The sequence below is a fragment of the Quercus lobata genome, chromosome 3 (assembly GCF_001633185.2).
Source record: "Quercus lobata isolate SW786 chromosome 3, ValleyOak3.0 Primary Assembly, whole genome shotgun sequence".
In the NCBI taxonomy this organism is placed as follows: domain Eukaryota; kingdom Viridiplantae; phylum Streptophyta; class Magnoliopsida; order Fagales; family Fagaceae; genus Quercus; species Quercus lobata.
The window spans coordinates 44,225,524-44,253,350 of NC_044906.1; the positions used below are offsets into that span (position 1 = coordinate 44,225,524).

At 32.6% G+C, this 27,827-nt stretch overlaps 1 protein-coding gene and 1 long non-coding RNA gene across 5 annotated transcripts; both read right to left on the reverse strand.

Moving 5' to 3' along the window:
* Positions 1-7,915: 7,915 nt before the first annotated feature.
* LOC115978824 lies at positions 7,916-12,830 on the reverse strand. 4 transcript variants are annotated; one of them, XR_004088877.1, is made up of 3 exons: positions 12,102-12,830; positions 11,573-11,806; positions 7,916-8,682 (listed from the first exon to the last, which is right to left on the reverse strand). It is a non-coding gene; the product is annotated as an uncharacterized LOC115978824 (long non-coding RNA). The 4 variants fall into 4 exon arrangements; XR_004088878.1 differs by lacking the exon at positions 7,916-8,682 and adding an exon at positions 10,734-10,943; XR_004088876.1 differs by lacking the exon at positions 7,916-8,682 and adding an exon at positions 10,734-10,967.
* An 8,031-nt stretch (positions 12,831-20,861) lies between these two features.
* LOC115979405 (cytochrome P450 86B1-like) lies at positions 20,862-23,369 on the reverse strand. Its single transcript, XM_031101432.1, has 2 exons — positions 22,005-23,369; positions 20,862-21,466 (listed from the first exon to the last, which is right to left on the reverse strand). The coding sequence occupies exons 1-2, from the start codon at positions 23,289-23,291 to the stop codon at positions 21,065-21,067; spliced, it is 1,689 nt and encodes a 562-aa protein (XP_030957292.1). The 5' UTR covers positions 23,292-23,369; the 3' UTR covers positions 20,862-21,064.
* Positions 23,370-27,827: the final 4,458 nt, after the last annotated feature.

The window sequence follows — 27,827 nt, forward strand, 5'->3', positions numbered from 1 at the left end:
GTAAACTACCCCAACATAAAGGATGAAAAGTATTTTTTTCCTAAATTTTTGTTTTTGTTTTTGTTTTTGTGTGTAAAACTATGTAGTTTTACTTAAAATGGTGCGCAAGGAAAAAAAATACAAAAAGTCAACCCAAGTAAATTGTACATGAAATAGTGAATTTTGGCTCAACAAATCTGACTAAACCCACAAAAAATTTCTAAAAACACAACAGAATCGCATAACATTTTCATAATACCTTAATAATTTTGTTATATTTTATTTTGACTTGTAAATAATTGACAGCTCGACATCTTTGAAAATATTGTGACGACAACAAAATGTTTTAACCTTTTCACAAAAAGAAAAAGAAAAAGAAGAAGTTATGTCCACGATATTTTCATAACAAATCATAAGTAGTAGGTTGTTACAGGTTGTTATTGGTAGACAAAAAAAGTAATTTCATTAGTAAGTTTAAATTATAACCAAAAACAAATTACTACCTACAATTTGTTATAAAAGTATTGTAAAAAATATTGTGAATGTACACATATTTTTTCACATTACCTTTATTTTTTGTTGTGGTTGGTTCTAGTATGATATTTTATTATTTTATTTCAAATTATAAGGAATTAACATCTCAAAAATTGTGAAAATATTGTGCCAATTTATTGTGTTAATATTTTATTATAATGTAAAACAATGTGAATTGGACAAACCAAACATAATATAGCAAATTTATTGCAGCGTTATGCATTCACCAAAAAAAAAAAAAAAAAAAAAAGAATCCCCGCAAAACAGTGAAAATTGAACAAGTCAAAACTACTATAACGAAGCCATGATAGCTTTTCCTGTTTACTCTTTTTATATGTAGATTACTAAATTTGAGTAAACCAACAAAAAAAAAAAAAAAAAAGTCTATGAATACAACAAAATATTACAACGTTTTCACAATACCTCTATTTTCAACTGTGACGGATCTCTGTCCTATATTTTATTATCTTATTTTGACCTATAACTTACACCTTAATAGTTATGAATATATTGTAATAACAACAAAATGTCACGACATTTTTAGTTGTACTAGATTTCGGTATGATATTTTATTATTTTATTTTAACCCATAAGGAAATGACACATGCGTCACAACATTTTCACAATATCTCTATGTATACATTGTACTTACAATGTAAATTTATATTGTAGACAAAAAAACTGGCAAATTTTGTACACATTTACAAAATTTGTACAATATTTACCATTTTTTGTGCAAATGTGTATAATATTAACCACTTTTGTGTATTTACAATGTAAACTTGCATTGCAAGTACAAAGTAAACATATAAAGATCTTAAAAAAAAAACAAAAAACAAAAAACAAAAACAAAAACAAAGCTCAAACCAATTGGCATACTTGAAGGGAAAAAAAGAAAAAGAAAAGAAAAGAAAAGAAAAAGTGCTCCTCACTAAAAGAAATACACACACACACACACACAAATAGATTACTGAAAAAAAAAAAAAATACTTTAGGCACTATAGAATGTTAAAATGTTGTGGACTTAGCATTTTTTTATTTGATCTATAAGAAACTGAGATCTCAACAATTATAAAAATATTGTGATAACAATAAGTATTGTAACATTTTCTCAAAACATTTATTTTTAGTTGTGGTTGGTCACACTCTCATATTTTATTATTTTATTTTGACTTGTAAGAAATTGACACATCAATAATTGTGAAAATATTGTGAAATTTATTGTGTTAGTATAACAATATATATACCAGCTTACATAAATATTTAAAAGAAAAAAAAAAAACTTTAGGCACTGTAGCTACAGTGCAGTGGCTCACGAAACCAAAATCACTGTAGCTACAGTGACAACATTTTCTCAAAACATTTATTTTTAGTTGTGGTTGGTCATACTCTCATATTTTATTATTTTATTTCGACTGGTAAGAAATTGACACGTCAATAATTGTGAAAATATTGTGAAATTTATTTTGTCAATATAACAATATATATACCAGTTTACATAAATATATAAAAGAAAAAAAAACACAAACCAATTACTGGAGGAAGAGAAAAAAAAAAAACTTTAGGCGCTGTAACTAAAATGCAGTGGCTCACGAAACCAAAATCACAGTGATTTTATATTCAGCCAAAACGCATCGTTTGGCACTCCACAAATGAACAAAATAGAGGAACTCACCAAAATTGCACTGTAGATGAACAGTGTTTTAACACTGAATGCATAGTACCAAATCACTGTAGCAACATAGCCTCTTTTATATATAAGAAATAAATTAGTATCGTTTACCATAATAACCACTACAATAAATCAATTTTAGTAACGTTTTTTAAAAGCAATGCAATATTACTCTATATTGAAGTGGTTTTTACAAACATTACAAATAAAACACTGCAAATTCCCCTGTTTTTTGTAGTGCATATTGGTTGACCCAATTGGATACAAGGTGGCTTAGGTGGCTGTTTTGACAAAGATTAAAGCTACAATTTGGGTTTTGCGGGTTGGGGTTAGGAAGAAAAAATGAAGAGAAAGAACCATCAAGAGATAGGTAGAGAGAGTTATGAAAAGATTAAAAAAAAGAATATTTATAGGAAGAGGAAAAAAAAAATTAATAAAAATATTTAAATGAAAATAGGAATTATTGGTAGAGTTTGACATAGGTTATATATGAAAACTAGGTTAATTAAAAGGGCAAAGTTTAGCTACAACCTTACTTATTAAAATAAACACTACTACATATTTTAAAAATCTAATTGTTGAATTGCATATTTTTTATGTTCTTAATACACATGTCAAATTTTGTGTCAATCAAATATTATTTACCATATGATTTATAAGTTTATATTTTATGCATAATTTTAAATTACAAAAACTTACAATTTAAGGTTATTGATCTTTGACCTTTTAGAAATTTTACAAGCATGGAGGATAAAGAAGAAAATGTAATTTAATGGTAGATTTGTCAAAATTTCCATCAAATAAAAAGATATTAGTGGAGTTGTAGCCTTAGGCTACAACTAAGTTTGTTGTCAAATGTAGTCCTTAATATAAATAGGAAACTTAGTAGATGCAATAATTGGTTACATTTTTTGACAAACAATCAAATAAATGCAACCCAACTTAAAAATTAAGTTTTAAATTTTTTTTCCTACTTCACAATCCTTTATTCTTCCTTCACCCCCTCCTTTTCAAAAAATTATATCTTGTTTTGGGTATTTAAACTATCTCTCTTATAGCATGTGGGTCCCACTGATGTGTAGGACCTACCTGCTGTAAAAGAGATGATGTATATACTAGATATAGGGTATACTATCTCCTTCTTTTCATATACTACAAATTTGTTTTAAATTTCACATTATTGCAATACTACCCCACGTGACTCTATGACTAACATTGAAATAGTCAATTAACTTTTTTGATCACATGTAAACCATGTCAATCCCAAGAACCAACCAGAGGACCATGGCAGTCTTACTTTTAGTTTTCCTCCTGGCCAATAAAATAAAGCCACTAGAGAATGGGCTCAAACTATACCATCACTACAAAAAATTGGTTCTATTGCAGCAGCCACAAAACACAGCAAAATGTTTTGCAACGTTGTTGTTGTTGTTTTTTTTTTTTTTTTTGTAGCGTTTTTCCTACCGTTGCAACAATTGCGTAGCAATTTCCCTATTGCAGCGTTTTTTGGAAGTGCTGTAATCAAAACTTTTTTTTGTAGCGTTTTGTTTGCAACGTTGCAACAAATAACAAATTTGCAGTGGTTTTTTTACAAACACTGCAATAAATTGTGTATTGTAGTGTCTTTCAAAACACTTTTGAAAGTATCAAATATTTGTTTTTTGTAATTATAAAAATTATATTTCCTTATAGTTGATAAAAAAAAAATTAACATTCGATTGCAAAGACTAGCTCATATATAAATTTTAAATACACAATGCTCCAAATATTAAAGAATACACATTAATAAATGTCATTTATTCAAAGAATGAATTACACCATAAAGTTTCACCAATACACCATATGTACAAATATCTATGTTGTGAAATTCAACGATACAAGTTGCATTCTATTCATTCTATCCAAAAGATCAAAGATCAATAGTCTTAGGCTAAAAGTTTAAATTTCAAGTTTTTGTAATCTAAAATTATGCATAAAAAATAAGTTCATGGATTGAATAGTAAATAACATTTGATTGACATGTGTGTTAAGAATATAAAGAATATGCAATTTAATGGTTAGTTTTTCAAAATATTAGCCATATTAATTCTTTTAGTGGGAGTTTTAGCCATAGACTATAACTAAGTTTGTAGCCAAATTTTGTCCAATGATACAAACCCATGGTACCCTTGAATAATGTCTTGCAAGGTGAGGGTACTGTGGGAGCAGTGGTTTTCTCCTTTAAGGAAAGGGTAGAGTGAATTGAGGTGGAAAAAAAGATGGAATCGCCACCTAAATTAGGTCTAGGAACCATAAAATAGTACCCTTACATGGAAGGACTAATCTTAATATCAGAGTATGGGTTCAGAGTTTAGGTATGGGAATGGGAATGTGTTAGGCACCCATCCTTACCCGACCCGTGGGTTAGCTTCCAGTCATTGTGTCTCATGTCTTAATCTCATTAAAGGCTCATTCAATATTGTTATCTATACTCACACACATACTAGCATACATCTAGCAATCAACACGGTATCAATCATCCCAAAAACTCTAACATGCATCTATCATGGCAACTCACATCAATCCTAGCATACACCTATCATGCATATCATATCATCTCATCCAATGCTGCAAACAACAAGATATCATAAAGGCACATAGACATTGAAACATCAAAGAAACATGTGAGACATCAAGAACACATCATCCAACCAAGCATGTTCAACTCATCATCAAATATATACATCCAATGCATGTTTATGTGGATGCATAACTTACCTTACTGCATCTTAGCACCTATTCATCAATGAATGGACATGTGAATGCATGTTCATGGTATTAAAGCAAGAAAAGAAAAGAAAAGAAAACCCTAATTTAGCATGTTAAAGGCAAACAAACAATTAAACAAATGAACAAAGACTCAAAAACATAAAAAGGAGCCAAGACAGAGGCAGATAACACAAGGAAATAAAGAAACAGAAGTAGAAAAACTCAGATTAGGGTTTCTGGGTTGAAGTATGCGTGCGCATACATAAGCCTGCGTATGTAGGCTAGTTGCAAGCGTATGCATACTTCAAGCCTGCGTGCGCATACAAATTTATGTGTGCCCAGACGTGCCCCCAGAAACCCTAACCCAAAAACTCAGAAACATAGAAATAAAGCAAAAACGAAATCTAGGAAAACTATCAACCTAACATGCTTTAAAACATGAAAACTAAATAAACCTAAACTAAACAAGCATATTAAAACATATATAACAAATAAATTAATTAAGAATAGAAGGAACACAAGTTATAAAAGATCCAAATTAGGGGAGAACCATGAAAAGAGGCTCACTTTGCATATGGAACACAACTTCGTTGATATTTAACCAACTCCTTAGTGCCTACAACACAAATATTAAGTTGAGAGAACAAGAAAATTAAAGAATACAATAGTTTTTGATAATCACAACTCAAGAACAAGATTAGTTTTGGAAAAGGTTTCGAGAAATTGAATTGGGAAAATAGTTTCTGCCTTAAGAGAGGTTTTCAATTTGTAAAAAAGGAGCTAAGGGGCTATGTGTGAGTTTTGGAAAAGAGAATTAGGGTTTTAAAGAAGATGGAGGCTAAAAAATGACTCTCTCTAGTAAGAGTTTTAATTGGAGACATAAAATGAGTATTTATAAGTTAAAATTAGGGTTTTTGGGTCTTTTTAATGATCTTTGGATGTTCTTAAGGGTCTATGAGCCAGCCCACATCAAAGCATGATATTTTGTGCCCCTTAAAATGAAGTTTTAAAACCCAGAAAATTGGATTATCTAGTTGACTCAACTTCAAATGGTCATAACTTACTTGATATAAGTCCAAATTAGGCAAAATTTGTATTCAAATTGAATCTCAGGATATCTACTTTCTAATGAAGTAAACCTCACTAAAAAATTCTTTGTGAATCAAAATTTATGGTCAAAATAGTGAGTGAAGGTCATTTTTTAGTATCGGTTTCAAAGCGATTTGAGCACTTTTGAGTTGTGATTACTTCGAAACTATTGTGAACTCTTTAATAACCCTTGGTTGACATATGTCAAGCTCATCATTGGGGCGGGGGACCAAAATTTATTAATGGGTACAAAATGAGGTGTCAATAGTTGCCTAAGAGTGTATACACACATGTTTAAGTTTATACTTAATCAATGTGGAACATTAAGATCATAACATACCACTACGTTTCGCAGTTGAAATCCACGATGGCTCACCCTAATGACACTAACCTGTTGGTGGCTCTTTCTCTTTTGACGGCTCCACTCACCTATCAATTATTTTAACATAACCTCATGGTTGCCCCCTTTGAGATTTGACCACAAAACCACAACTTATTTGATCCCATACTAAATGTTAGGAACACATGGGTAGAACTCACCCTTGAACATTGGCTTACAAGGGAAGGGTGCCCAAGATCTTATAAACACATGATTAAATTTACACTTAATCTATGTGGACAGTAGGATCAAAAGTTTAACTATGTGTTTATAAGCTCTTGAGGACCCTCCCTTTGCAAGTTGGTTTTCAAGGATGAGTTCTACCCATGGGTTCCTACCATTTGGTATCAGAGTTAACCAGCATGTTCAGAAATCAGGCGTAGCTCATTGAGTATGGGGTTAAATAAGTTGTGGTTTTGTGGTTGGATCTTGGAGGGGCCAACTTAGAGGCTAAATTAAAATGGCCTACTAAGTCATTGAATAACTAATAGGTGAATGGAGCTACAAAAAAAAGGGTTACTATCTGGTCAGTGTCGATAGAGTGAGTCGTTGTGGACATCGATTACGGAGTGTGTTCGTATGTTATGATCCTAGCGTCTCACATGGATTAAGTGTAAGTTTAACCATGTGTTTATAAACACTTGGGCACCCCATCCCTTTGCAAGTCGATTTTTAAGGGTGAATTCTACCCATGAATTTCTAACATTTGATAGTATATTAAATTGGGATTTTTGTCATAATTTATTTATTTTATTGAAATTAGTAATCAATTGCAGATAATTGATGTAGGTATCATATTTTGTTCGGCCTCAAATTTGGTTAGGAAACCGTGTTTTAAATCAAAAATCTCAGGAGCTCATTTTAACATGACATTAAACATATTGAAATTTTCTTCATTTTAATATCCAAAGACAAAATCAAGCTTGAGTTGATCGAATTGTTGTGAAAGTGAGAAATTTACCAATTGCGGATTTGCCATTAAAATGTGCTTTATTTCTTAAATTGATAATTGTTTTCCCTTGAGATGCATTAAAGATCATATCTAATGTATTACTAGAGTTTGCAAGATTGCTCTGGTGAGCTACATTTGGGATAGAAATTAATCTTGGCACATGCTCAGAATTACCATTTGATGTAGGCAGTAAGAAAGATTTATCAAGAAATGCTCGTCACTAGTTTAAATTGGGTCCGACAATTTCGCATTTATTTTATTTTAATCCCATGTTTATTACTTTTATGAATTTATCTAACTATCCTAACTATCCTAACATTTTATTGAGTATGTTTAAGGTTCATTGATCATTGGTGAGTGTCAAAATTGAATGGTGGATTGTTCAGAAAAGGCATGTATTTGGTTCTAGAGTATTCCTAAGTAGACAATTTTGGACTTATCTGCCATGTGCTAGCACACAATGCATGCTTAGACAGTGCACCATTTGTGCTTGGACAACACGCATGCTCCCATATAAATACTCACTACAGACCTCAATACCCTAGACATAAACCCACGGACTTGGACATCCTTTCTGCCTCTCCCCCATCTCTTCCCACCTCCCTTATCATTCTCTCATCCAAGAACCCCCACAATAGATCCAGGAGATTCTTCAAAAGGAAAACTAGAAACAACTCCCCCAAAATACCCAAAAAAGCAACCCAAAGACAGTTTGAAAAACTCAGATAAAGCCATTCAAAAACCTAGAAAAAATAACCCTTTGAACCCACAGAAAACTCAAAGAGAAAAGAAATCCAAAAGAAGCAGATTCAGAACATCAACAGAGAATCTAAACACAACCATGAGCTTCTTCTCACTCATTTCTTGAATAATTTCTTTGGGTTTTGCTTTAGTTTGAATCTAACTTGTTTATTGTGTTTTCTTTGTAGCTAAACCCTCAACCCCAACAGAGGCATCCATAAACACAAGATCAGAATAAAAAAAAAACAACAACAATAACCTAAAAGCATCAAAGCAAAGAGAAGAACAAAAAGAAAAAGTGGAGAATCCTGTAGACACTCAATTTTGCAACCATGATTTAATCAAGAAAGATGACTGGAGTGACCATCCATGTACAAAAAAAAAAAAAAAAAAAAAAATCATTCTTGCATCATTTTGTTCTTGCATCACATGCATCAATCTATTCCTGCATTGTATGCATTAATTCATTCATTGCATATCACAAAAATAACCTTGAGATTCTAATGGTCGCAACAGTGTTTCCGGTTTCTAAATCGAACCATTGGATCAAAAGATATCGCACGATCAGGTTCACACGGTCCATATGCACTGTGTCAAGATAAAGTCGGCCACACACGATTAATTTAAATTAATTCTGATTAGTTGAACAATTAAAATTAATTAAATAATTTTGTGATGGTTGACAACAAGTGTTCAAAATAGGGATGCATGCATGGAAATAAAAGGGATGATTAAATAATAATAAAATTGTGGATAATCTAAACTTTATCAAGATTTATTTTAAGAGATATATCCACAAGATAATTGTTCTTAAAAAAGTTTGAATTATCCAAAAAGAGATAAAAATCATAGACGGAGGATGAAAACATTTCTAGGTACAAGGATTGGCCAAAAAACCCTAGAAGGAAAGACCAAATGGCACTCGAACATGAAAGTGTGTTTGGCCTCCAAGAGCCAATTTGACACTTTTGAAGTGCTGAATTGCCATCATGTGGGCTTTGGCCCAACGGCCTTTGGATGACGATAAGGCACACCCTTTTCGCAAAAGGATGTAGTTGGATTCAAATCCTAATTGTCCATACCTATTTTTTTAGAGTATTATGGCCTCTATAAATAGAGACTGAACCTCATAATTCAGCACCTTTTTTTCTACACTTTGAGAGGCACACATTTTTGGCTCTCACAGCTCATATTTTCTGATCTCCTTTCTGATTTTTTGTTGAAGCTAGGGTTTTTAGGTTTCAAAAATAATTGAATAAGTTTCTTTGAACCCTAAAACATCCTCTCAAGTAGAAGAGTGCTCATGCAAGAGGTTGTTTTCTAAACTCTTTTGTTTTTATGCTTGTCTTTATCATAGTGATGCATATTTAATTGTTTTAGATATTCATATTTTATCATGTTAATTTAGTTCATGAAAACATGTTCTTGATTTCTTTATTGTTGATATAATCTGTTTCTTAATTTTAACGATATGCATGTAGTCAACTATTTATCTCCAAATAAAACAGAATGCAGATCTAAATTTTTCTTCAAATAAAAAGGATTTACATCTTTCTTAGATGCAGATCTAGATTTTTCTTCAAATAAAACGAATCTACATCTTTCTTAGATGTAGATTTGAGTTTTTCAAAATAAAACGAATCTACTTCTTTCTTAGATGTAGATCTGAATTTTTCTTAAAATAAAACAGATTTGCATCTTTTCTAAATGCAAATATGAATTTTTCTTCAAAATAAAAGGGATCTGCAGCTTCCTTAGATGCAGATCTAAATTTTTCTCACATAAAAATTGATTTGTATTTTTCTTAAGATGCAAATCTGATTTTTTTAATGCATGCAAAATTTTAAAATAAAGAAAGAGATCATGAATTGTTGTTTTGTTGTTTGTTTTGTTTAAGTCATGTAACATGAAATTATTTTGTGAATGAGATCCTCTTCATAACAAATATGCTTTTTTTCAAAAATAAAAATATATTTGATTTTTCTGTTATATAAAAAACCATTATTTATCATCATCAAAACAAATATGATCTTTTACAAAACTAAAAATCATTTTTTTATCTCTTAAAAAACAAATCTAATTTTTCTGTTATATATATAAAAAAAAATTATTAAATAAAAATAGATCTGAATTTTCTCTTCAAAAACTATTTTTTTTTGCACATATAAAAACATATCTAATTTTTTTTACAAACCAAAATCAATTTTCTTTAATAACCTAAACAGATTTGAATTTCTTTAAATAAAAGAAGAGATCTCCTTCATAAATGAATTTGTGTGATTTGATTTATTAACATGTTCAACATATCATTCATGACATGAATAACATAGTACATTGGTCACAAGAGTTTAAAAGATCAGACTTTGTCTGGACGGAATGGGTGCCTAACATCTTCCCATTCCATAACCTAGCCTCTAGATTTAGGGTTTTTTGGTTTAGTAGATCTAGCCTTATCTTTGTTTATTTTTGAGTAGAATGTAACTAGGACAACAAGTCATGTATTTTTGGTAGATTATAACTAAGACCCAAAGTTATGTAACTTTCCAGTTTTCCAAGATATGTAATTTCTTTTATTCAATCAATGAATGGAACAATTCATCCATGTATTTTGTATTAGTATTTTTTTTTTTTATAAAGAAAAATAAGTGACGACTTTATACCACTTACCCAAAAAAGGAGGTGCTTTAAAAGGTACCTGAATATCTTTTTTCGATGGACACGTCTCTCACAAATACATCAACTGGTAAACCTAAAACCCCTTCCCTTTTCTCTATCTCTTTCCTTTCATAGCATCTCTTAGTCTTACTCCACACATAGTGACGACTCCAGAAATTTTTTTCAAGGTGTTCCTTAACAAGTATAAATTACACAATCTAATAAAAATAAAAATTTATTTTTCAGTCAAACCGTGACAATGTCATAATTAATCTAATAATTAATTAATATGAAAATAAATAAAATAATTATAAAAATTTTAACAACCTTAACAAAAACAATATTTAAAGATGTTAAAAATATATCTTATTAAAGATTAGAAGATATTTCTCATAATTTACTACAAAAATTAATAAATATCCTCTAATTATTTAAGATATTCTATTAAATTTGTAATTTACTAATATAATTAGCCAAACTATTAATCTATTAACCAAAATACTAATATATAAGATATTCTATTCATCCGTAGCACAGAGTTGAAACTATTAATAACTTTTTTTTTTTTTAATGAGGTTGAAACTATTAAAAAAAAAAAAAGCCATCAAAAAGTAATGTTTATTTCATTAAAAAAGAAGAAGCAGGTATTCATTTTTTTTTTTTTTTTTCCGGAGAAAGTAGCAGGTATTCAACTAGTCTAAAACACGTTTTTTAATACCTAGTCTAAAACACGTTTTTCAAAACTAAAATTCATGTTAAAGTAACATGAAAACAGGTGTGTGGCTGTGAAATTTTTTTTAAAAAAATATATAAAAGATCTCACCTCTCTCTCATCCCCACGCAATAAGAAACACAAACACGTGGATCTCTTCTGAAGTTGTCTTTCTCTCGTCCTCTTTGCCTCTGTTTCTGTTCTCTGTTTTTGAGAATCTCACCTCTTAGTCTCTCATACAACAAGCAAATTGATCTATCAATGGTAGATCAAACATCAATCTAAGGTTTGAGCTTTTGGTGAAGATGAACAAGCCCAGCCACCGGCCATTTTCAGTGAAGATTTCTGTGTGAGGAACCGTGAGGTTTGAGTTTTTTTTTAGGGTGTTCGATTGAGAGTGTTCCTAATCTTTTTTTAAGGGTAAACAAATAAAAAAAAAATTAATTATTATATACATATATATATTTTTTTTCAGGTCAGGGTGTTCCTGGGAACACCCTGACCTAAACGTGGCGTCGCCACGGTCCACACATACGTGCTGTGACTCTTTGCTTCACAAACCCACACACATTCTCACACTTTTACATGTTTACAATGCCTCACAACACTGAGCACACAAACACATAAATCAAGCTCTTACCCTTTGTTTTGCACACGCTTGTTCATGCGCCACCGCGTGTGAGTCCACACGCTACCATGGTCTTAGTTCTTGGCAGATCATTGAGGCCCTTCACCTCCACATCAACTTCTTGTGGTTCACACGCCATTCAAGGCGCTCTTAGCTTGTAGATCGGAGAGTGGTTGCTAGGTTTAAAAGTAGAAGAGACTCTGAGACTTTGGTTCAGGTTTAGAAGAGAGCTCAGTTTGGATCATCGCTTTAGACTGAGATGATAGGCCACCGTCGTGGTGGTGCTTGCTGTTTGTCACGGTGGAGCTTGGAAGCTTCGTTTCCTTGGCACCATTGAAATCGAAGTCCAGAGAGATAGGCTCGGATCGGGTTTGAACTTTGGTTTAGAAAGAGAGAGAGTGAGAATCTAGGGATGAAATACCATGGAGTGGTGGTGGTTGATGATTTGAGATGGATGGACCTCAGAGGTTAGACATAGAGGTATGTTGAGAGAGCTTCAGAGATTAGGGAGAGCTCAAGCCTAGAGTGAGAGATAGAGAGCTCGGTGAGAGCTTTGGTGAGGATCAAGTTGTCGCCGGTGGTGGCGGCGCTAATCTTGAAGTGATGTGCTTGAGTGGCTCGGCCATAGAGGTCTGTTGAGAGAGTTTCAAAGATGGAGGCTCGGTAGTGAGAGCAAATATCAGAGAGAGAGAAGGTTCTAGAGAAATGAGATGTATGGCTTGGGTTTAGGGAAATTTAATGAACGGGTTAGACTTTGTTACTTGATCTGTCTGGTCAGCTCCCTATTTGGTTCAAACCTAAGCCTAGGGCCTCAGGCCCAATCTGTGAGTGGCCTTAGTGCCATTTCACAAACTAGTCCAGCAGTTCTTGGGTCCACATCCCATAAAGCCTAAATTTGAACCTTCGGCCCTTAGCCTAGCCCCGGTTGGGTTAGTTTAACCTGAAGCTCCTTAGGCCTATTGGTCTCTTGAACTTCGACCCAATTTTTGTTTGTGTTTAGCATTCGGCCCTAGTCCACCTTTGGTTTTGAATCCGTTTTAAACATTTTCAGCCCACCTTTTAAATAAAAGAGTTCACGCTTGTTTTCGGCAAAAATGGCCCATTATCATCAATTTTGGAAATAATTTGCTCAGAAATACTGTTTCCGAACTATATAGCAATGTACCACTTTTTCGGGCCTATAGCGGCGTTTTCCTGAAAAATTTTTTTATAAGTCCCATAACAGGTTCAAGGGGCCCTATAGTGGCGTTTTTAAGCCCTATAGTGACGTTTTTGGGCCCTATAGCGGCGTTTTCCTGCAAAATTTTTTTATAAGTCCCAAAACAGTTTAAAGGGGCCCTATAGTGGCGTTTTTAAGCCCTATAGTGACGTTTTTGGGCCCTATAGCGGCGTTTTCCTGCAAAATTTTTTTTTATAAGTCCCCATAACAGATTCAAGGGGCCCTATAGTGGCGTTTTTTAAGCCCTATAGTGACGTTTTTGGGCCCTATAGCGGCGTTTTCGGAAAAAGTGGTATTTCCCTAATTATTTCCGAAACAGTGCTCTGTTGCTAAATATTTCAAAAATTAATGCTAATGGGCCATTTTTGCCCTTGTTTTCCATAAATTAATAAAATGCCATCTCTTTTTCTATATTTGCACAGTCATATTTTTCGGTCATGTTTGCATTTTACTCCTTTTCCTCATATTTGTATTTCTTCCCATATTTATATTTAAATCCCAAAAATTCCCAAAATCTTGTTTTAATACCAAAAATTCTGAAAATCATATTTTGACCCCAGTTTTCCTCAAAAATTGCTTTTTGATCTGGAACTTTCCAATATCCATATTTTGAACCCAATTCCACAAAATTACATTTTGACCCAAAATTACCTAAAATTACATTTTGGCCCCAAATCTTTCCAAAATTGCAATAAAGCCCTCCATCTTTAAAAAAATTACAAAGAGGCTCCCAAACCATTTGGAAGTTGTTTGAAAGCATTCAAACAACTTCCAGGGTCTTTTAATCATCTTTAAATCCACACTTTTTGCTTGTCTTCATTTAAGATATTTGCTTTGCAACTTGTTTGATGTTCATGCTTATAGCTTCATGCTTACCTTTGGATGATTTAATCATGTGCTATGCTTGAGTGATTTATATCTTCTATATCTTTATGTGCTCCGTGCTATGTTCGTGTGTCTAGATCTACATGTTGGTTGCTATGCCATGTGCTTCTAAAGCCTTTCTATCCTTTGTTATCATCTTCTTCTTGTGTTTTGGCCCTTTTGGTGGGGTGTAGATCTGTGGTCTAGGCCCACATCCATACACCTAGGCCAATATCAAAGGGTTTCGATCATTTCCTTTGTGTGGTTGCATTTGTCCCTCGTAGGGCTTGTTTGGATGTAACCACTTGTGAGATACACCTCCGTGGTGTTGGTGTGCTCGATACACATCTTTCTCTTGATGTTGATATGCTTGCTTTGTGGCACCTATTTGGCTTTCTTCACTTTTATGCATCTTTCCATGCTTGGCTACATATTCAAGCATTAGTCTATGCATCATCCATACTCCAATCCAATGGAACTATGGACACTTGACCCAAACCTACATTTGTTCTCCTAGGACACCCCCATTTTTTGTTTGATAACATGTTTGTTTGCCTCTTCATGTGCTTTGCATGTTTGTTTGTCCCCGTTTGGCATCTTTAGCTAGCTTGTCTTTTAGCATGCTTTCCTTCTTTCTCTTCCTTTGCTTGTCTGCTGTTTTGTTTTATTGTTTAGTGCATGTATGCACATGGAGCTTAGATGCTTGAAGCAAGGGTGTGACCTCCTAGGTGCAAGTAAAAAGGGCAAGGATGCAAGTAAGAGGATGCAGGCCCCCAAAGGGCAATGTTCAGTAGATTAGGGGGCCTAGCCCCTCCTGAGTGGTTTCCTCTCTCTCTCTCTCTCTCTCTCTATGAGCCTCTTTTCTAGAGCATGTATTAGGGCCCCCCTCCATGTATCCCTTTTACTTTTCTTGCTCTTTGCTTGGGCCACGTTCCCTGGGTATGACAATGTCTGTTTTACATTTCCTGTACCTTACTAGGCCATACCCTTGGAATGTTTGCAATGTTTGATTTACTTTCTTGCTTTATGTGATAGCATTGTGCATGATGTATGTATATCTATATCTGCTTGTATATAGGTGATTATGCACTTTGTATGATGGACTTTCGTGGCTACGTGAGTGACCTTCTCTAGTCATGAGAGCTTTTGACCTTGTAGTGTGGGTATGTGCTCAAGGTGATTGCCGTAGGTGCATATTCATGCTATATTGTGTTCATGATCATCGCAGTGTGATTGTCCCGATCCATGTCATCTAGTGACACTTTTTTTCCCGTGTATGCGACATGCATCAACACATTTGATACATTAGGGGGGCTTCGGCTCATCTCGGTATGAGCATGTCAATACACGTCGCATACATAAATGCAAAACCCTACCGGTGCACTATAGCACACCAAACACGAAACTCTGTCGGATTTTCGCTGTGAAAGTGGGGCATCCCTACTGCCATATTCTCACGGTGAAAGCTTGGTGAGAATAGTATTTTGTGTGCTATGATGCACCTGAGGCAAAATGTTGCCAAATTTTTACCAGCATTGTTTCCAAACGCACTAAGAAAGCATCGACTAGGACCATGCCCATTCCAAAAATCAAACCTTAAAGCCCAACACATTTAAAGCCCTGTAAGCTAATGCCAATTGTTTGTTTTCAATTGCCATTGTCTAAAAATTATGATTTTATAAAATAAAGTACTATCCATGGGCAGACGTTGTGGGGTGCCTAACACCTTCCCCACATGTAACCAGATTTTCGAACTCAAGAATCAAGATTTTTTATTCATTCATATTAGATTAGAAGAAACAACATTTTTTTTTTTTTTTAGCCTAGGATCGGTAATAAAATCAAATAGAGTCAGGTGACCAATCACACTTAGAAAAACTCAATGATTGGTGGCAATTTTAGTTACCCTTGGTAATTGTCTTAAAATCCACTCAGATTCCAGTCACACACCTGAGGTATGACACACCTCCATATCATTCTCACACAGACCGAGAGACAAAAATGCAGGAGCGTCGTCGTGATGGGTGGTCGAGCAGTTGTGTAGAGTCAATAATTGAACTTAATATTTTAGATATTTTATTATATATACTTTATAATAATATTTTAATTAGATTCCATATTGATTTAAATATTGACAAATTTAGTTAAACTCTTTTTTAAGACAAGTTTTTCAAGTTATCACTTATAAAAAGAGAGACATAATTTGGCAATAAACTTGGTTATGACCTCATGCTTAAAACTTTTGTTTTAATGAATATATAAATTTTTTAATAATTTTTTAATTAGATATCATATTAATTATAATATATAATTTTTGCAGCTTAACCATGGACCAATTTGTTCCACAACTTTTTTAGATGTTAAGTTATTGTGAGTGGCCCATCATCTTCACACAGATCCAACTCTTCCACAAATTATGAAAAAAAAAAAAAAAAATCTGGAACAGGTTGTGTACTTAGATTTATTCATAATTTCTATGCAAGTGAAAGGTCCTATTGGTGCCGAACATTTCTTAATGTGGAAGCTGCTTTGGTAGCATATGGAGGTTGGGGTGGTTTGTCCAACTTGCTCATATGCAGTAGGATGCTGTTTTGGTAGCTTGTGGTTGGTTTGTCCAACTTGCGTGTATGTAATAATAATAGCTATGTTTTCAAAACGGAAGTTGACTATTATTTTTTTGTCACAATCTTAATTCTTAGGTGGGAAATTTTTGTTGAAATCAGTTAGAATTCATTTATTAGCCCAAAAATAAAATGACGTAATGTTTATAGTCTTATAATCCATAGGAATTTGATGAAAATACGTTTGATCTTCTCTTTAAATTTTTTGTTTGACTTTTCATTCGTTTCTTTCTTTCAAGTTTCAACGTTATGGTTGCTTTGGTAATTGGCAATGATATTCAGCTTTTATTTTCTTTAGACCTATTACAAGTCTATTGATTATGTAAATTTTTTTTTTTAGAGAGTTCCCATCTATATAGTCTTCGCTCTTAATGATAACTCTTTATCATTAGATCAAAACACCAATCGGTTATTGGTGTAGGCGGGGAGTGAACTCTAAATCTCTTATTCAACTATCAAAGACTCTACAAATTGAGCTTAATTTTGTAATTTAATGCTTGTTTTGTTATTTTGCTTTCTTATACTAAATTTTAATATCTTATAATTGATATGAATAATTTTTAGGAGTATGGTATCATTGATATAAAAAGATCCACTAAAAATAAACATAAAAAATATAGTATTATATCATTATTTCAAGAAAAATTGAAAAAAAAAAATTAGTCACATATCTATATCTATATATATATTGTTGGATAAATACATGTTTGTATCATATACAAAACATATGCAGTGAAAAATTAATGAATCTACTTCATTCGTAATTGATAACATGTACTATGTAAATTTCAGAATATAAGAACAAAAGAGTATACCTTGGTGCAGTGAAATTCAAAAACCAAAAATTAGAAGTACTTGAGAATACCTTTAATCTTCTCTCCAATTCCACTTGTGACCAAGAAGTGTGGTCTCTCAATCAGTTTATATATGTATGTTTAAGGGAGAATAAAAGAGTGTCTAACACACACATAAAAACCATTTCATCTAACACTCACATAAAAACCATTTCATTCTCTTATAAAATTCTATGTGTTTCTTTCCTTATAACTAATTATTTAATTGTGTTAGCTTTTTGGGCCATTCCAATTGGGCTTTAATATGTGGCTTGGAGTGAGACCAAAAGGGAACAAATAAAACTCTAACTTCAATTGGCCTTGGGCTTTTCTGTCAACTTTTGACAAGTCTAAAGTTACCATTAATTATATTTAATACTACAATATAAATATAATTGCATTTTAGGCCTTAATAATAAATTATATCCTAAGACTTTATTATACATGCAACTCCTTTATAAAATATTCGTAGTAATACAAAGTCTTGAATGTTGACTGCCATTTTGAAAATTACTATATCTTAATTCTTGAGTACTCGGTTTAGTCCTTTAAGTTATTCATCATATATTTATGAAATCCAATTTCATAAATATATACTTTAGTAACTTCTTACTAAAGTAGTTAGGCTTAACATTCTGAATAACCAAACCCATTAAACTTATTTTAAGGGAATATTTTATATCTCTGTTAAGAAATTATGAATTCCATGTTGAGAATATATGTTCCATTAACACTAAATGTGGCTGCCCAACATACTGAGATTTTGATCATGATTTTAGATCTCATTCCTAAATATATTAAAGCAATCTACACTTCATGATTGGGTCCATTATTCTCTCAAGATTAAGAGTTCATGTAAATAAAAATCGTGAGATTTATTATTCATTTGATAGTCGTTAGGGGAATAATAAATCTCACATTGGTCCTGTTCAATATGTCTTAACTCTTAAAACATATTAAAATATCAACTAGAAGTCTTCACTTCCATAATCAAGACAAATCATCTTAATTGATATATTATAGTCTTCGCAGATGAAATGCCTAATTTCATCATCGACTATAAACTAAAATTCTGAGTTTTAAAAGAACTTGTGATTTATATCTTTTATGACTAAATCACATAAATCACATTCTGTGCATCTCATGGACTATATTATAATGTCCAAATATTTATGTTACCATTATTTTAGATAATAATAAAACAATTTTATTAATCACAACATTAAGTCATACATAATGTCGTACATAGTATCATATAATAGAATTTAAGGGCACTAATCCTAACATATATATATATATATATATATTAACAGGAAAAACTCAGAGAAAATCCAATTAGAATTTCAAATTAGAATCCAATTTTGCGCCATGTGTCCTAAATTATTTATTTTTAGAGAGAGTTTTATTTCCTAAATTTAGAATCAAATACTACACCAAAATAAGTCTATTATATCAAGTGTTAATACAACAAAATTAGTATAGTGGTATTAGACATAATATCACATCTAAAATTAAAAGTCGTTGCAACAGTAACTTAAAAATAGTAAATTATTACATTAATAATAATTAGTTGTAATAATTTATAATTTTTAGTTGCAATAGAGATTTTAATACTAAATTGAATTTAGAAAATTTTTGCAATAACTTAAATTGAAGAAATCAATTTTTTTTAATAACTTAAACTGAAGAAATCATTGAATAACTTGATGCCAATGATATATTTTGCGATATATTATAATAGATCGAAATTTCAAAGAGATGGCTTATTGCAACAAATTTAACATTGCAATAACTAAAATATCAATTATTTTACAATCTATTACAATAACAAACATGAAGCTGCAATGAATATATTATTACAATGATCTAATTCCAATTATTTTACAATCTATTGTAAGAAAAAATATGAAAAATTTAACTATTACAATAAATATACCATTGCAATAATTTGAACCCAAATTATTTTTGTCAATTCTTTACAATCTATTGTAATAAAATTCATGAAAAATAGCCTATTGCTACAAGATATTCGAAGTAATAAATTGTTTATTGCAATAGCAAAAATATTATTACATCAAAATTTTCATTAAAATATTTAAGGTTTATTACAACAAAATTTTTTTGTAGCACAAACTTATTGCCTCAAATTTTATTGCAACACTTTGCATAAACTATTACAATGACTTCGATGTTATTGCAACGTTTTTTTTTGTTGTAATAAACATTTTTTGTTGCAGTGAAATGTGAGACTATATCATAAATATTTATCCAAGTGAATTATTGAGTACATAAACCAAAGAGTTTAGAATAAATGAATCGTAGAAAAAAAGTGCTTCATAATTACAAAAATTTAGAGGTAATAATAAAAAAAAAAAATGGATAGTTTACATTTTTTACTTAATAATATTCTTACAAGGCTTTTTAAAGAGTCAACAAAATATGAAAATGACTATCAATAGTATTTAAATTATATAAGAATGACTATCAATAAGAATGACAAATATGTAAATATGTTAAAAATTGTAGGTCCCATTTGATTAGACCACATGAGGGTACTTTCTTTCTCTTTAAATATTATAATAATACTTTTACTTTTTAATTAAAAAAAAAAAAAACACATACACATACCAAGCACATAATTTTTTTTTTAATATTTTAAAATAAGTTATTTGAATATGTGTTTAAACATGTGTTTTTACAATATTTTTTAAATCACAGTTTTTACATAATTTTAAATAACAATACTTGAAATCTGCTATCAAATAAACCTTTAGTTTTTTATAAACTGAAAATGTGACTTTAAATCATGTTTTCAGTTTTAAAAATGCAACTATGTAAGTGTGCAACACACTTTGCAGCACACTCAGTTTTGAGTAATGAAAATTGAGTGATAAAAATTGAGTGATAACAAATTACTAACCAAACAAGCCCTTCACTTTTCCTGTTTTTCATATCTCGGCACCAAAAAAGAACAATAAATAAAGGACATCAACAGTATTTAAGAGATAGCAAAAACTAGTCATTATTGGTAAGGTAATTCTAATTCGTATCGAGAAGTTTTGTGTTTCTGAAAATTTATGGCAAGAATGACGTCGTAATCATCCATCACATGGTACAATGTAGTTTTAGAGAAATGAGAAAAATATAGATAATATATACTACAACGCCCAAGAGTCCAAGTGAAAATGTAGATATACAATCACACTTAATTTTCAAATTATGAACAATATCCAAGTAACACATTCGGCATTAAGTACTCCTTTATTCAAATGTGGTTTCTTTAAGGAAAGTATACAACCAAGTCCAACCTTCTATGAGATTCTTCAATCGTTTTCGTGTGTGATATATAAATAAATAAATATAAATATATATATATATATATATTATATATATATATATATATAGTACAATAGCAACAACACAAGAAAAAACCATTATTTAATTAGTCTTGAGGTACTTTTGAATCTCGGACTCATCACGCCCAGAAAGAATGACCTTCAATCCATGCTTCATGTACATAGTTAATGCTAGCTTTGGTTCCACAGGATGATTCTCCACCACTTTAACATGATAGCGGTAAATGACAGAGGCAGCAACGAATTTCATTTGATAGTAAGCAAAATCTTTTCCCAAGCAAAGGCGAGGGCCACCATTGAAGGCTGTAAACTTGTAGGCAGACTCACTGATGAACCTCCCATCTCTTAGCCATCTCTCTGGCTTAAACTCCCTACAGTCCTTTCCCCATATGCCTTCCATTCTACCCATTGCATATATTGCATAGATCACTTTTGTTCCTTTCTTCAATATTGTCCCATCTGGAAATATGTCATCTTCAACAACCTATACGTTGACATATATATATATATATATATATAAATAAGAATGCTATTTCTTTGAATTCAACCAAAGAACCAATTACAGAAACTTCTACTTATCCTAACAAAGTAACTGTATATGTGTTTGGTGACCGGTTCCGAGTACAAGCAACTAGTTGTTGACTGCCTAAAAGATGTTGCTTGTACTCAATACATGAGTCTATTTATTATCCAATATAGTCCTTGTAGTTTCTCATAAAATATATATATTTACTTGTTAATGGATAATATTCAATTTATAAATAAGATTTTTAAGCCTATAAATTATCATGTCATTTAAAATTTTAAATATCTCAAATCAAAGCTATAAAATAAATTCATTTAAAAGAAAAAAAAATGCGCACTTTTCAATTCTGCAGGCTTAAAAAAGTAACATGATGCTATTCAAAAGGTAGCCAAGAACTGGTTGGCTCCAAGAAGTCTTCCCCCCCCCCCCTAACTATCAATTTATAATAAAGAAAAAGGGTAAAAAAATAAATTATTTTTCTCAATAAGATAGGTACCTCTTTGTGATCTACTGGCACTGAAGGATATAACCTGAGAGCATCGGATAGAGCAGCCTGTAAATAATCCATCTTCTTTATCTCCTCTGGTCGGAAGATCACACTTTGGTACTCTCCTTTTTTTACCTCCTCTCTTTCACTCACGATCCCACATATCTCTTCAAGAATTCTTTCCTCCACCATCGGATTGTGATGAAGCAGCCAGAAAAACCAGCTCAATGCCACCGAAGAAGTGTCTCTCCCAGCAAGTATAAAGTTCACGCAAATATCCCTCAAGAACCTGTCCGAAAAGGGGTGTCCATCCTCATCTTTCAGCCCCATAAACACTGTCAGGAGGTCGGACCTTTTCTTCGACATATTATTGTCAAATTGCAAAGAGAGCTCCTTCTTTCTTGTCCGAATCACATCGTCAGCAAACTCATCTACTTCTTTTATTGAATTCTTAAGCTTCTTCTCCATCCCCAAGTTGAAATATCTCATGATCTTCCATATACATGTCGGTGTCACAAAACGTAGCACCGTGGCTTCTGTTGCGTCCTCAAAGGCTTTAGCAAATGGTATTTCAGGCAAACCGGGGCGTAAACAACCAGGATCAACCCCAAATGCTATCATGCAGACATTATCAAAAGTTAGCCGTAATAAAATGTCTTGGAGATCAATAGTAAGGGACTGTTTGATTGAATTCTCTAACACAGGAAGGAGTCTAGAGTGAACAAGTTCAAGCAATGACTCGGTCGTCAATTGCCTGAACTTAGCTGAGTGGAATTCAATGCTTGCTGTCTTCCTTTGTCGTTGCCAAGTTTCATCGTCAGCACTAAATATCCCGTTACCAAGAAGATCACGAACAGTGTCTCGAAAGAATGGTCCTTTAGGGAAATTGGGGAACTTGGTCTTGAGAAGATGCTCTATGTTACGAGGGTCCGAGGTGACAACACAGTTGAGACTACTAAATGAAGGGCCTTTGAACAGAAATGTTCCGTTTTGATTGATAACAATGTCGGTCATCCAGTCATACATATTGTCTCGAAGGCCACTCACCAAGGAAGGTAACATTCCTAGGACTGGCCAAACAGGTAGGCCATGATGCTTCTTTTGCCTTAGGGAATGAATGGCTATGAAAACAAAAAGAGCAATGAAAAGCTCTATAATTTGGATATGTTTCAAGAAAAAGAGGCGTCGGGAAACGAAGTTTCCGGTGGCAAGTTCATCAGAGGCGGAGAAGGAGGAGAGATTGGTAGGGTTGATCATGGTGTTGGGATGATAATTAGAAGAAATGTGAGATTGCATGCGCTTGTTTGTTAGTTTGGGGGGCGGTGATGATCACGTGTTATATGGGGGTGATCCTTGTGTTTCTTGGCGTGCATGTTTATAAGCAATAGCGTTATGATTTGGTGAGCTGAAATTAATTAATGTGGTTCTTTTATGTTACGACTACAAAACCAATCATATGGTTGTTTCTTAAGCAAGGGGTTTTGCTTTTCGGGAAATTCCTTGTATAAATTGCGAATGTTGGTTGTAATTTTCGCTTGAGTGTCAAATTTAAAGTCACATATAAAATAAGGTAGGTCTAAAAGCCCTTTGAAGGAATGAGTTTGTTTATTTTGGAGGATAGAAAGTGGGTACGACCGATTACCTATATTCAAACACTTTAATTTTCCTAAGTTTCCAAATCCACCTTTTATATTATTATTATTATTATAATAATAACTAATAGCTAAAACTATGGGTGTTATTAGGGTGACCAACCCATCACAATACGTAGCCTGGGCAGCTGAAACCTGGGCTTTATTTGCGCTTGTGTTGTGTCGGCAAACTTCAAATTTTTAAGAGAAATAATATGTCTGTAACATTTTCACAATATTTTTACAACAAATCCTAAGTAGTAGGTTGTTACTGGTTGTTATTATTGAAGAAAAAAAGTAATTTTAGTGTTAGGTTTAAATTTGAACCAATAACAACTAACCACCACTGATTTGTTATGAAAATTAATGTTGTAAAAATATTGTGAACATAACATCTTTCTAACCTTAATTACCCCTCGGTTCCTTAATAAATAAAGTTAAGGTTGACGTGTGGAAGCACCAAAATTTGTGCTATTGCTTAACAACCCCAATCAAATTTATTAAAAGAATCTTCTTAAATCAAATCAAATTCTTATAATTGTAATTACTAGGGATGGAGCCAAAACTTGAAATTAGGGGGCTGCTTTGTTGTTGATTGCGTGCAGCAGCTCCAGCTTCCGAACTAAGTTGCTTAAAAGCTAATGGTTTTTTTTTTTTTTTTTTTTTGTGTTTTTTATGTGTGCATCCAGGTATGGACAAAAATTATTTTGTTTAAAATTTTTTAAAAGGTCAGGTTGTTTGTTTGTTTTTGGTAAAAATGGTTGATTGAGTTTAATTGTTTTTAACTTTACTATTGGTAATTTTTGTTATTGAATAGTTTTTTTGGGCTTATTTATTTTGCTTTAGATTTTAAATCTGATCTTCAAAAGGAGGAGAATACTAGAATTACAAATTTTTTTTACAAATTATTAATGTGGTGAGTGGTTATTAGTAAGTAAAAATGTGAGGGCCCAAATGCAAACCAAAAAATTTTTACTACCACAACAATTTGTAAAAGTGTTACAGAAAAGTTTGTGGCTAGAGTAGTACTCTTAAAAGAATCAAATGATAATGTTAAGGGGGGTAAAGTGTGATTTTATAGAACAAAATTGCTAAAATTGGTGCCTATGTATATATTAAATTTTTTTTTTTTTTAAATTTGGTGGGGCCATTGCCCCCCTTAGTCTAAGTCTCCCTCCGTCCCTGCTAATTATCATGCATTTTTGTTATAACTGGTTAGGTTGGTCTCCTTTCTGGCATGCTATGAGTTGTTTTTCAATCATATTGTTAAACTAGTCACTAAACTGTGTAATGTATGGAATAGTTAAATAGAAATTAAATATAGTTATATTATTTAGGGTATTGACTTAAAAATATATGAAAATATAACCATTTGTTCAAAAAAAAAATTCATATAAAAAAATAGATAAACTTGTGGAGACCAGCCAACATTTTGAACATAAATTGAGCAATGTTATTTTAATGACCACGTCAGTGTTTTTCTTTTATGTATTTATTAAAATACTAATGTGGCTTTTTTAAATATTAGTTTAATGATCACATCAGCTAAATACTTAGCCACGTTAGCATTTAACATGCCAACTGTGCACTCTGTCTATCACATAGAAATTTTCTGTTAGTGGGTTGACAGCAGGAATCAAAATGAACATGATTTTTTGTTTTCAGGGACTAAGATAGGCGCAAAATCAAATTAGGGAACAAAATGAAAATAGACCCAAAATGTAAGGGTTAAAAGTGCATTTTCAACTTATGTTTTTTTTATTTTTTTTTTTTAGAGAAAAGAAAAAAAAAAAAAAAAAGACAGAAGGACGAAGAAGTGGGCCTGTAGGAGAAAAAGAAAGAAAAAAAGAATAAGTTAGAGAGGGTTTAGTCTTATTAATGGCCCCCATGATTTTCAATTTATTTACAAAATGATCATTTAGCAACATCACTTAAAATAAACTCAAATACTCTTAATCAAATACCCTTACTAAACACTTTTTTTTTTATTTTTTTGGTGGTGGGGAACTATAGTGTTTTAATACTAAAATCTATTATTTATAAATTGCTACAGGCCCATAGCATTTGTAAAGACAGTTCGAGAAACATGGAATCTTGGTAGCTATAGCCTATAGGCTATACCAGCTGACAAAAAATGCCGCACCGAAACCCATCAACCCATTGGAAGTTGTTGGAACTCAAACCGGAGGTGGACTGAGTGAGTTATGGCCCGTGAAATGAAAACTATGGATTAGCAGAACGGTGAATAAAATCCACCATTCATTATTACCAGCTATACTCTACATCACCAGACTTGATGGGCCGAACCTCTCTCCTTTTTTCCAGCTGTTTTAAGATTTGTACTTGTTAGTCCTCGCATCTCATCTCAACTCATTATTTACTCAAATTTAAGTGAACAAGATCTGAGGTTCTCCCACCAATAGAACTTTTTCCCCCTCACAACATAATCAACATTTAAAAAAAAAAAATGTAGCGTATTCCTCTTTTTTAAAATCAAAATTACTAAAATACTTTTTAGGTAGAAACTCTAATGCTAAAAGTTAAATAAAAATTGGATTACACTTTTGATCCTTAAGTTTGTGGTTGTTTTCCTTCTATTCCTCTTAAGTCAAAAACATTATAATTTGATCTACAAATCATTTCATATGTCTCTGTGACTAATATGACAATTAAATGAGAGAAAGAAATGACATCATTTTGTCAAAATTATCTAATTAAAATTATTAAGATATTATTTTTAGGTTGAAACTTTATTACTTAAACTTAAAAAATAAAAATAAAAGAGAGGAGAGGACACCTTGCATCCTACCGTCACTTTGCATGTAATGTGCGTCGATGCCTTGTGGCAATTCGACCACCCATCGCGGCAACACTTGGCGTGCGTTCGAAGCATACAGGCTTGGGAGCTCGGGTGCTGCGAATGAGGATTATACCTCTGGTGTGTGATTGGTAAATGAGTCAATTTTAATAAGGTTACCAAAGGTAAGTGAAGTCCCCACCAATCATTGGGTTTTTTCTAAGGTATGATTGGGCACTTGACTCTATTTGATTTTATTATCGATTCTAGGCTAAGAAAAAGCTTGTTTTTCCTAATCTAATGCGGATGAATAAAAAATCTTGATTCTTTGAGTTCAGAAATCTGGTTACGTGTGGGGAAGGTGTTAGGCACTCCATAATGCCCATCCGTAGACAGTCTTTTTTTGTGGTAGAATCTTAATTTTCGGACATTGGCAATTGAAAATGAGTTATTGGCATTAGCTTTCGAGGCTTTAATTGAATTGGGCTTTGAGGTTTGGTTACGGAAAGGGTGTGGTTTTGATCGATGCTTCCTAGTGTGTTTGGAATCGTTGCTGAATTTTCACAACAAAAATCCGGTAGCATTTCGCCTTATTTTGTGGCGAAAATCCAATAGCGCTTTGCCTCAAGTGTGTCATAGCACACAAAACACTATTCTAACCAAGTTTTTGCTATGAGAATACGGCAACAAAGGTGCCCCATTTTCATGGCGAAAATCCGAAAGAGTTTTTTGTTTGGTGCGCATTGGTAGGGTTTCATGCCTGTGTATACGTGCCAACATGCTAGTGCTAGGATGAGTCAGAGCCCCTTAAAGCATCAAACATATTGATGCGTGTCGCATACACGGGAAAACTAATGTCACTTGTTGACATGGGTCGGGACAATCATACCGTGATGATTGTGCACAAAATATAGTGTGAATATGCACCTACAGCAATTGCTGTCACTTGATGACATGGATCGTGACGATCATACCACGATGATTATGCATAAAATATAGCATGAATATGCACCTATAGCAATTGCCTTGGGCACATACCCATACTACAAGGTCAAGAGTGCTCATGGCTAGAAATGGTCGCTCACGTAGAGAGAGAGAGAGAGATGTAACCATTTGGGGAGGCTATGCCTCCTAATCTACTGAACATTGCCCTTTTTGGGTTTGCGTCTTCTTGCTTGCATCCTTGTCCTTGTTGCTTTCACCTAGGAGGTCGTTCCTTCGCCCCAAGCATCCTCGCTCCATGTGTGTAAATGCAATAAATAAGGAAAGCAACCAGCAGACAAGTAAAGGAGATAACAAAGAGGTAAAGTGAGCATGCAAAGAGACACACTAGCAAAGAGAGCCAAACGGGGGCAAACAAACATGTTAAGCACACGAAAGGGCAAACAAACATGTTATAAAAAA

Excerpts from the sequence above, each read along its gene's own strand:
- LOC115979405 (XM_031101432.1), bottom strand. The coding sequence starts at position 23,291 with ATGCAATCTCACATTTCTTCTAATTATCATCCCAACACCATGATCAAC. Across the intron at positions 21,467-22,004 it reads TGCCAGTAGATCACAAAGAG|GTTGTTGAAGATGACATATT; the intron begins GTACCTATCTTA and ends GTCAACGTATAG.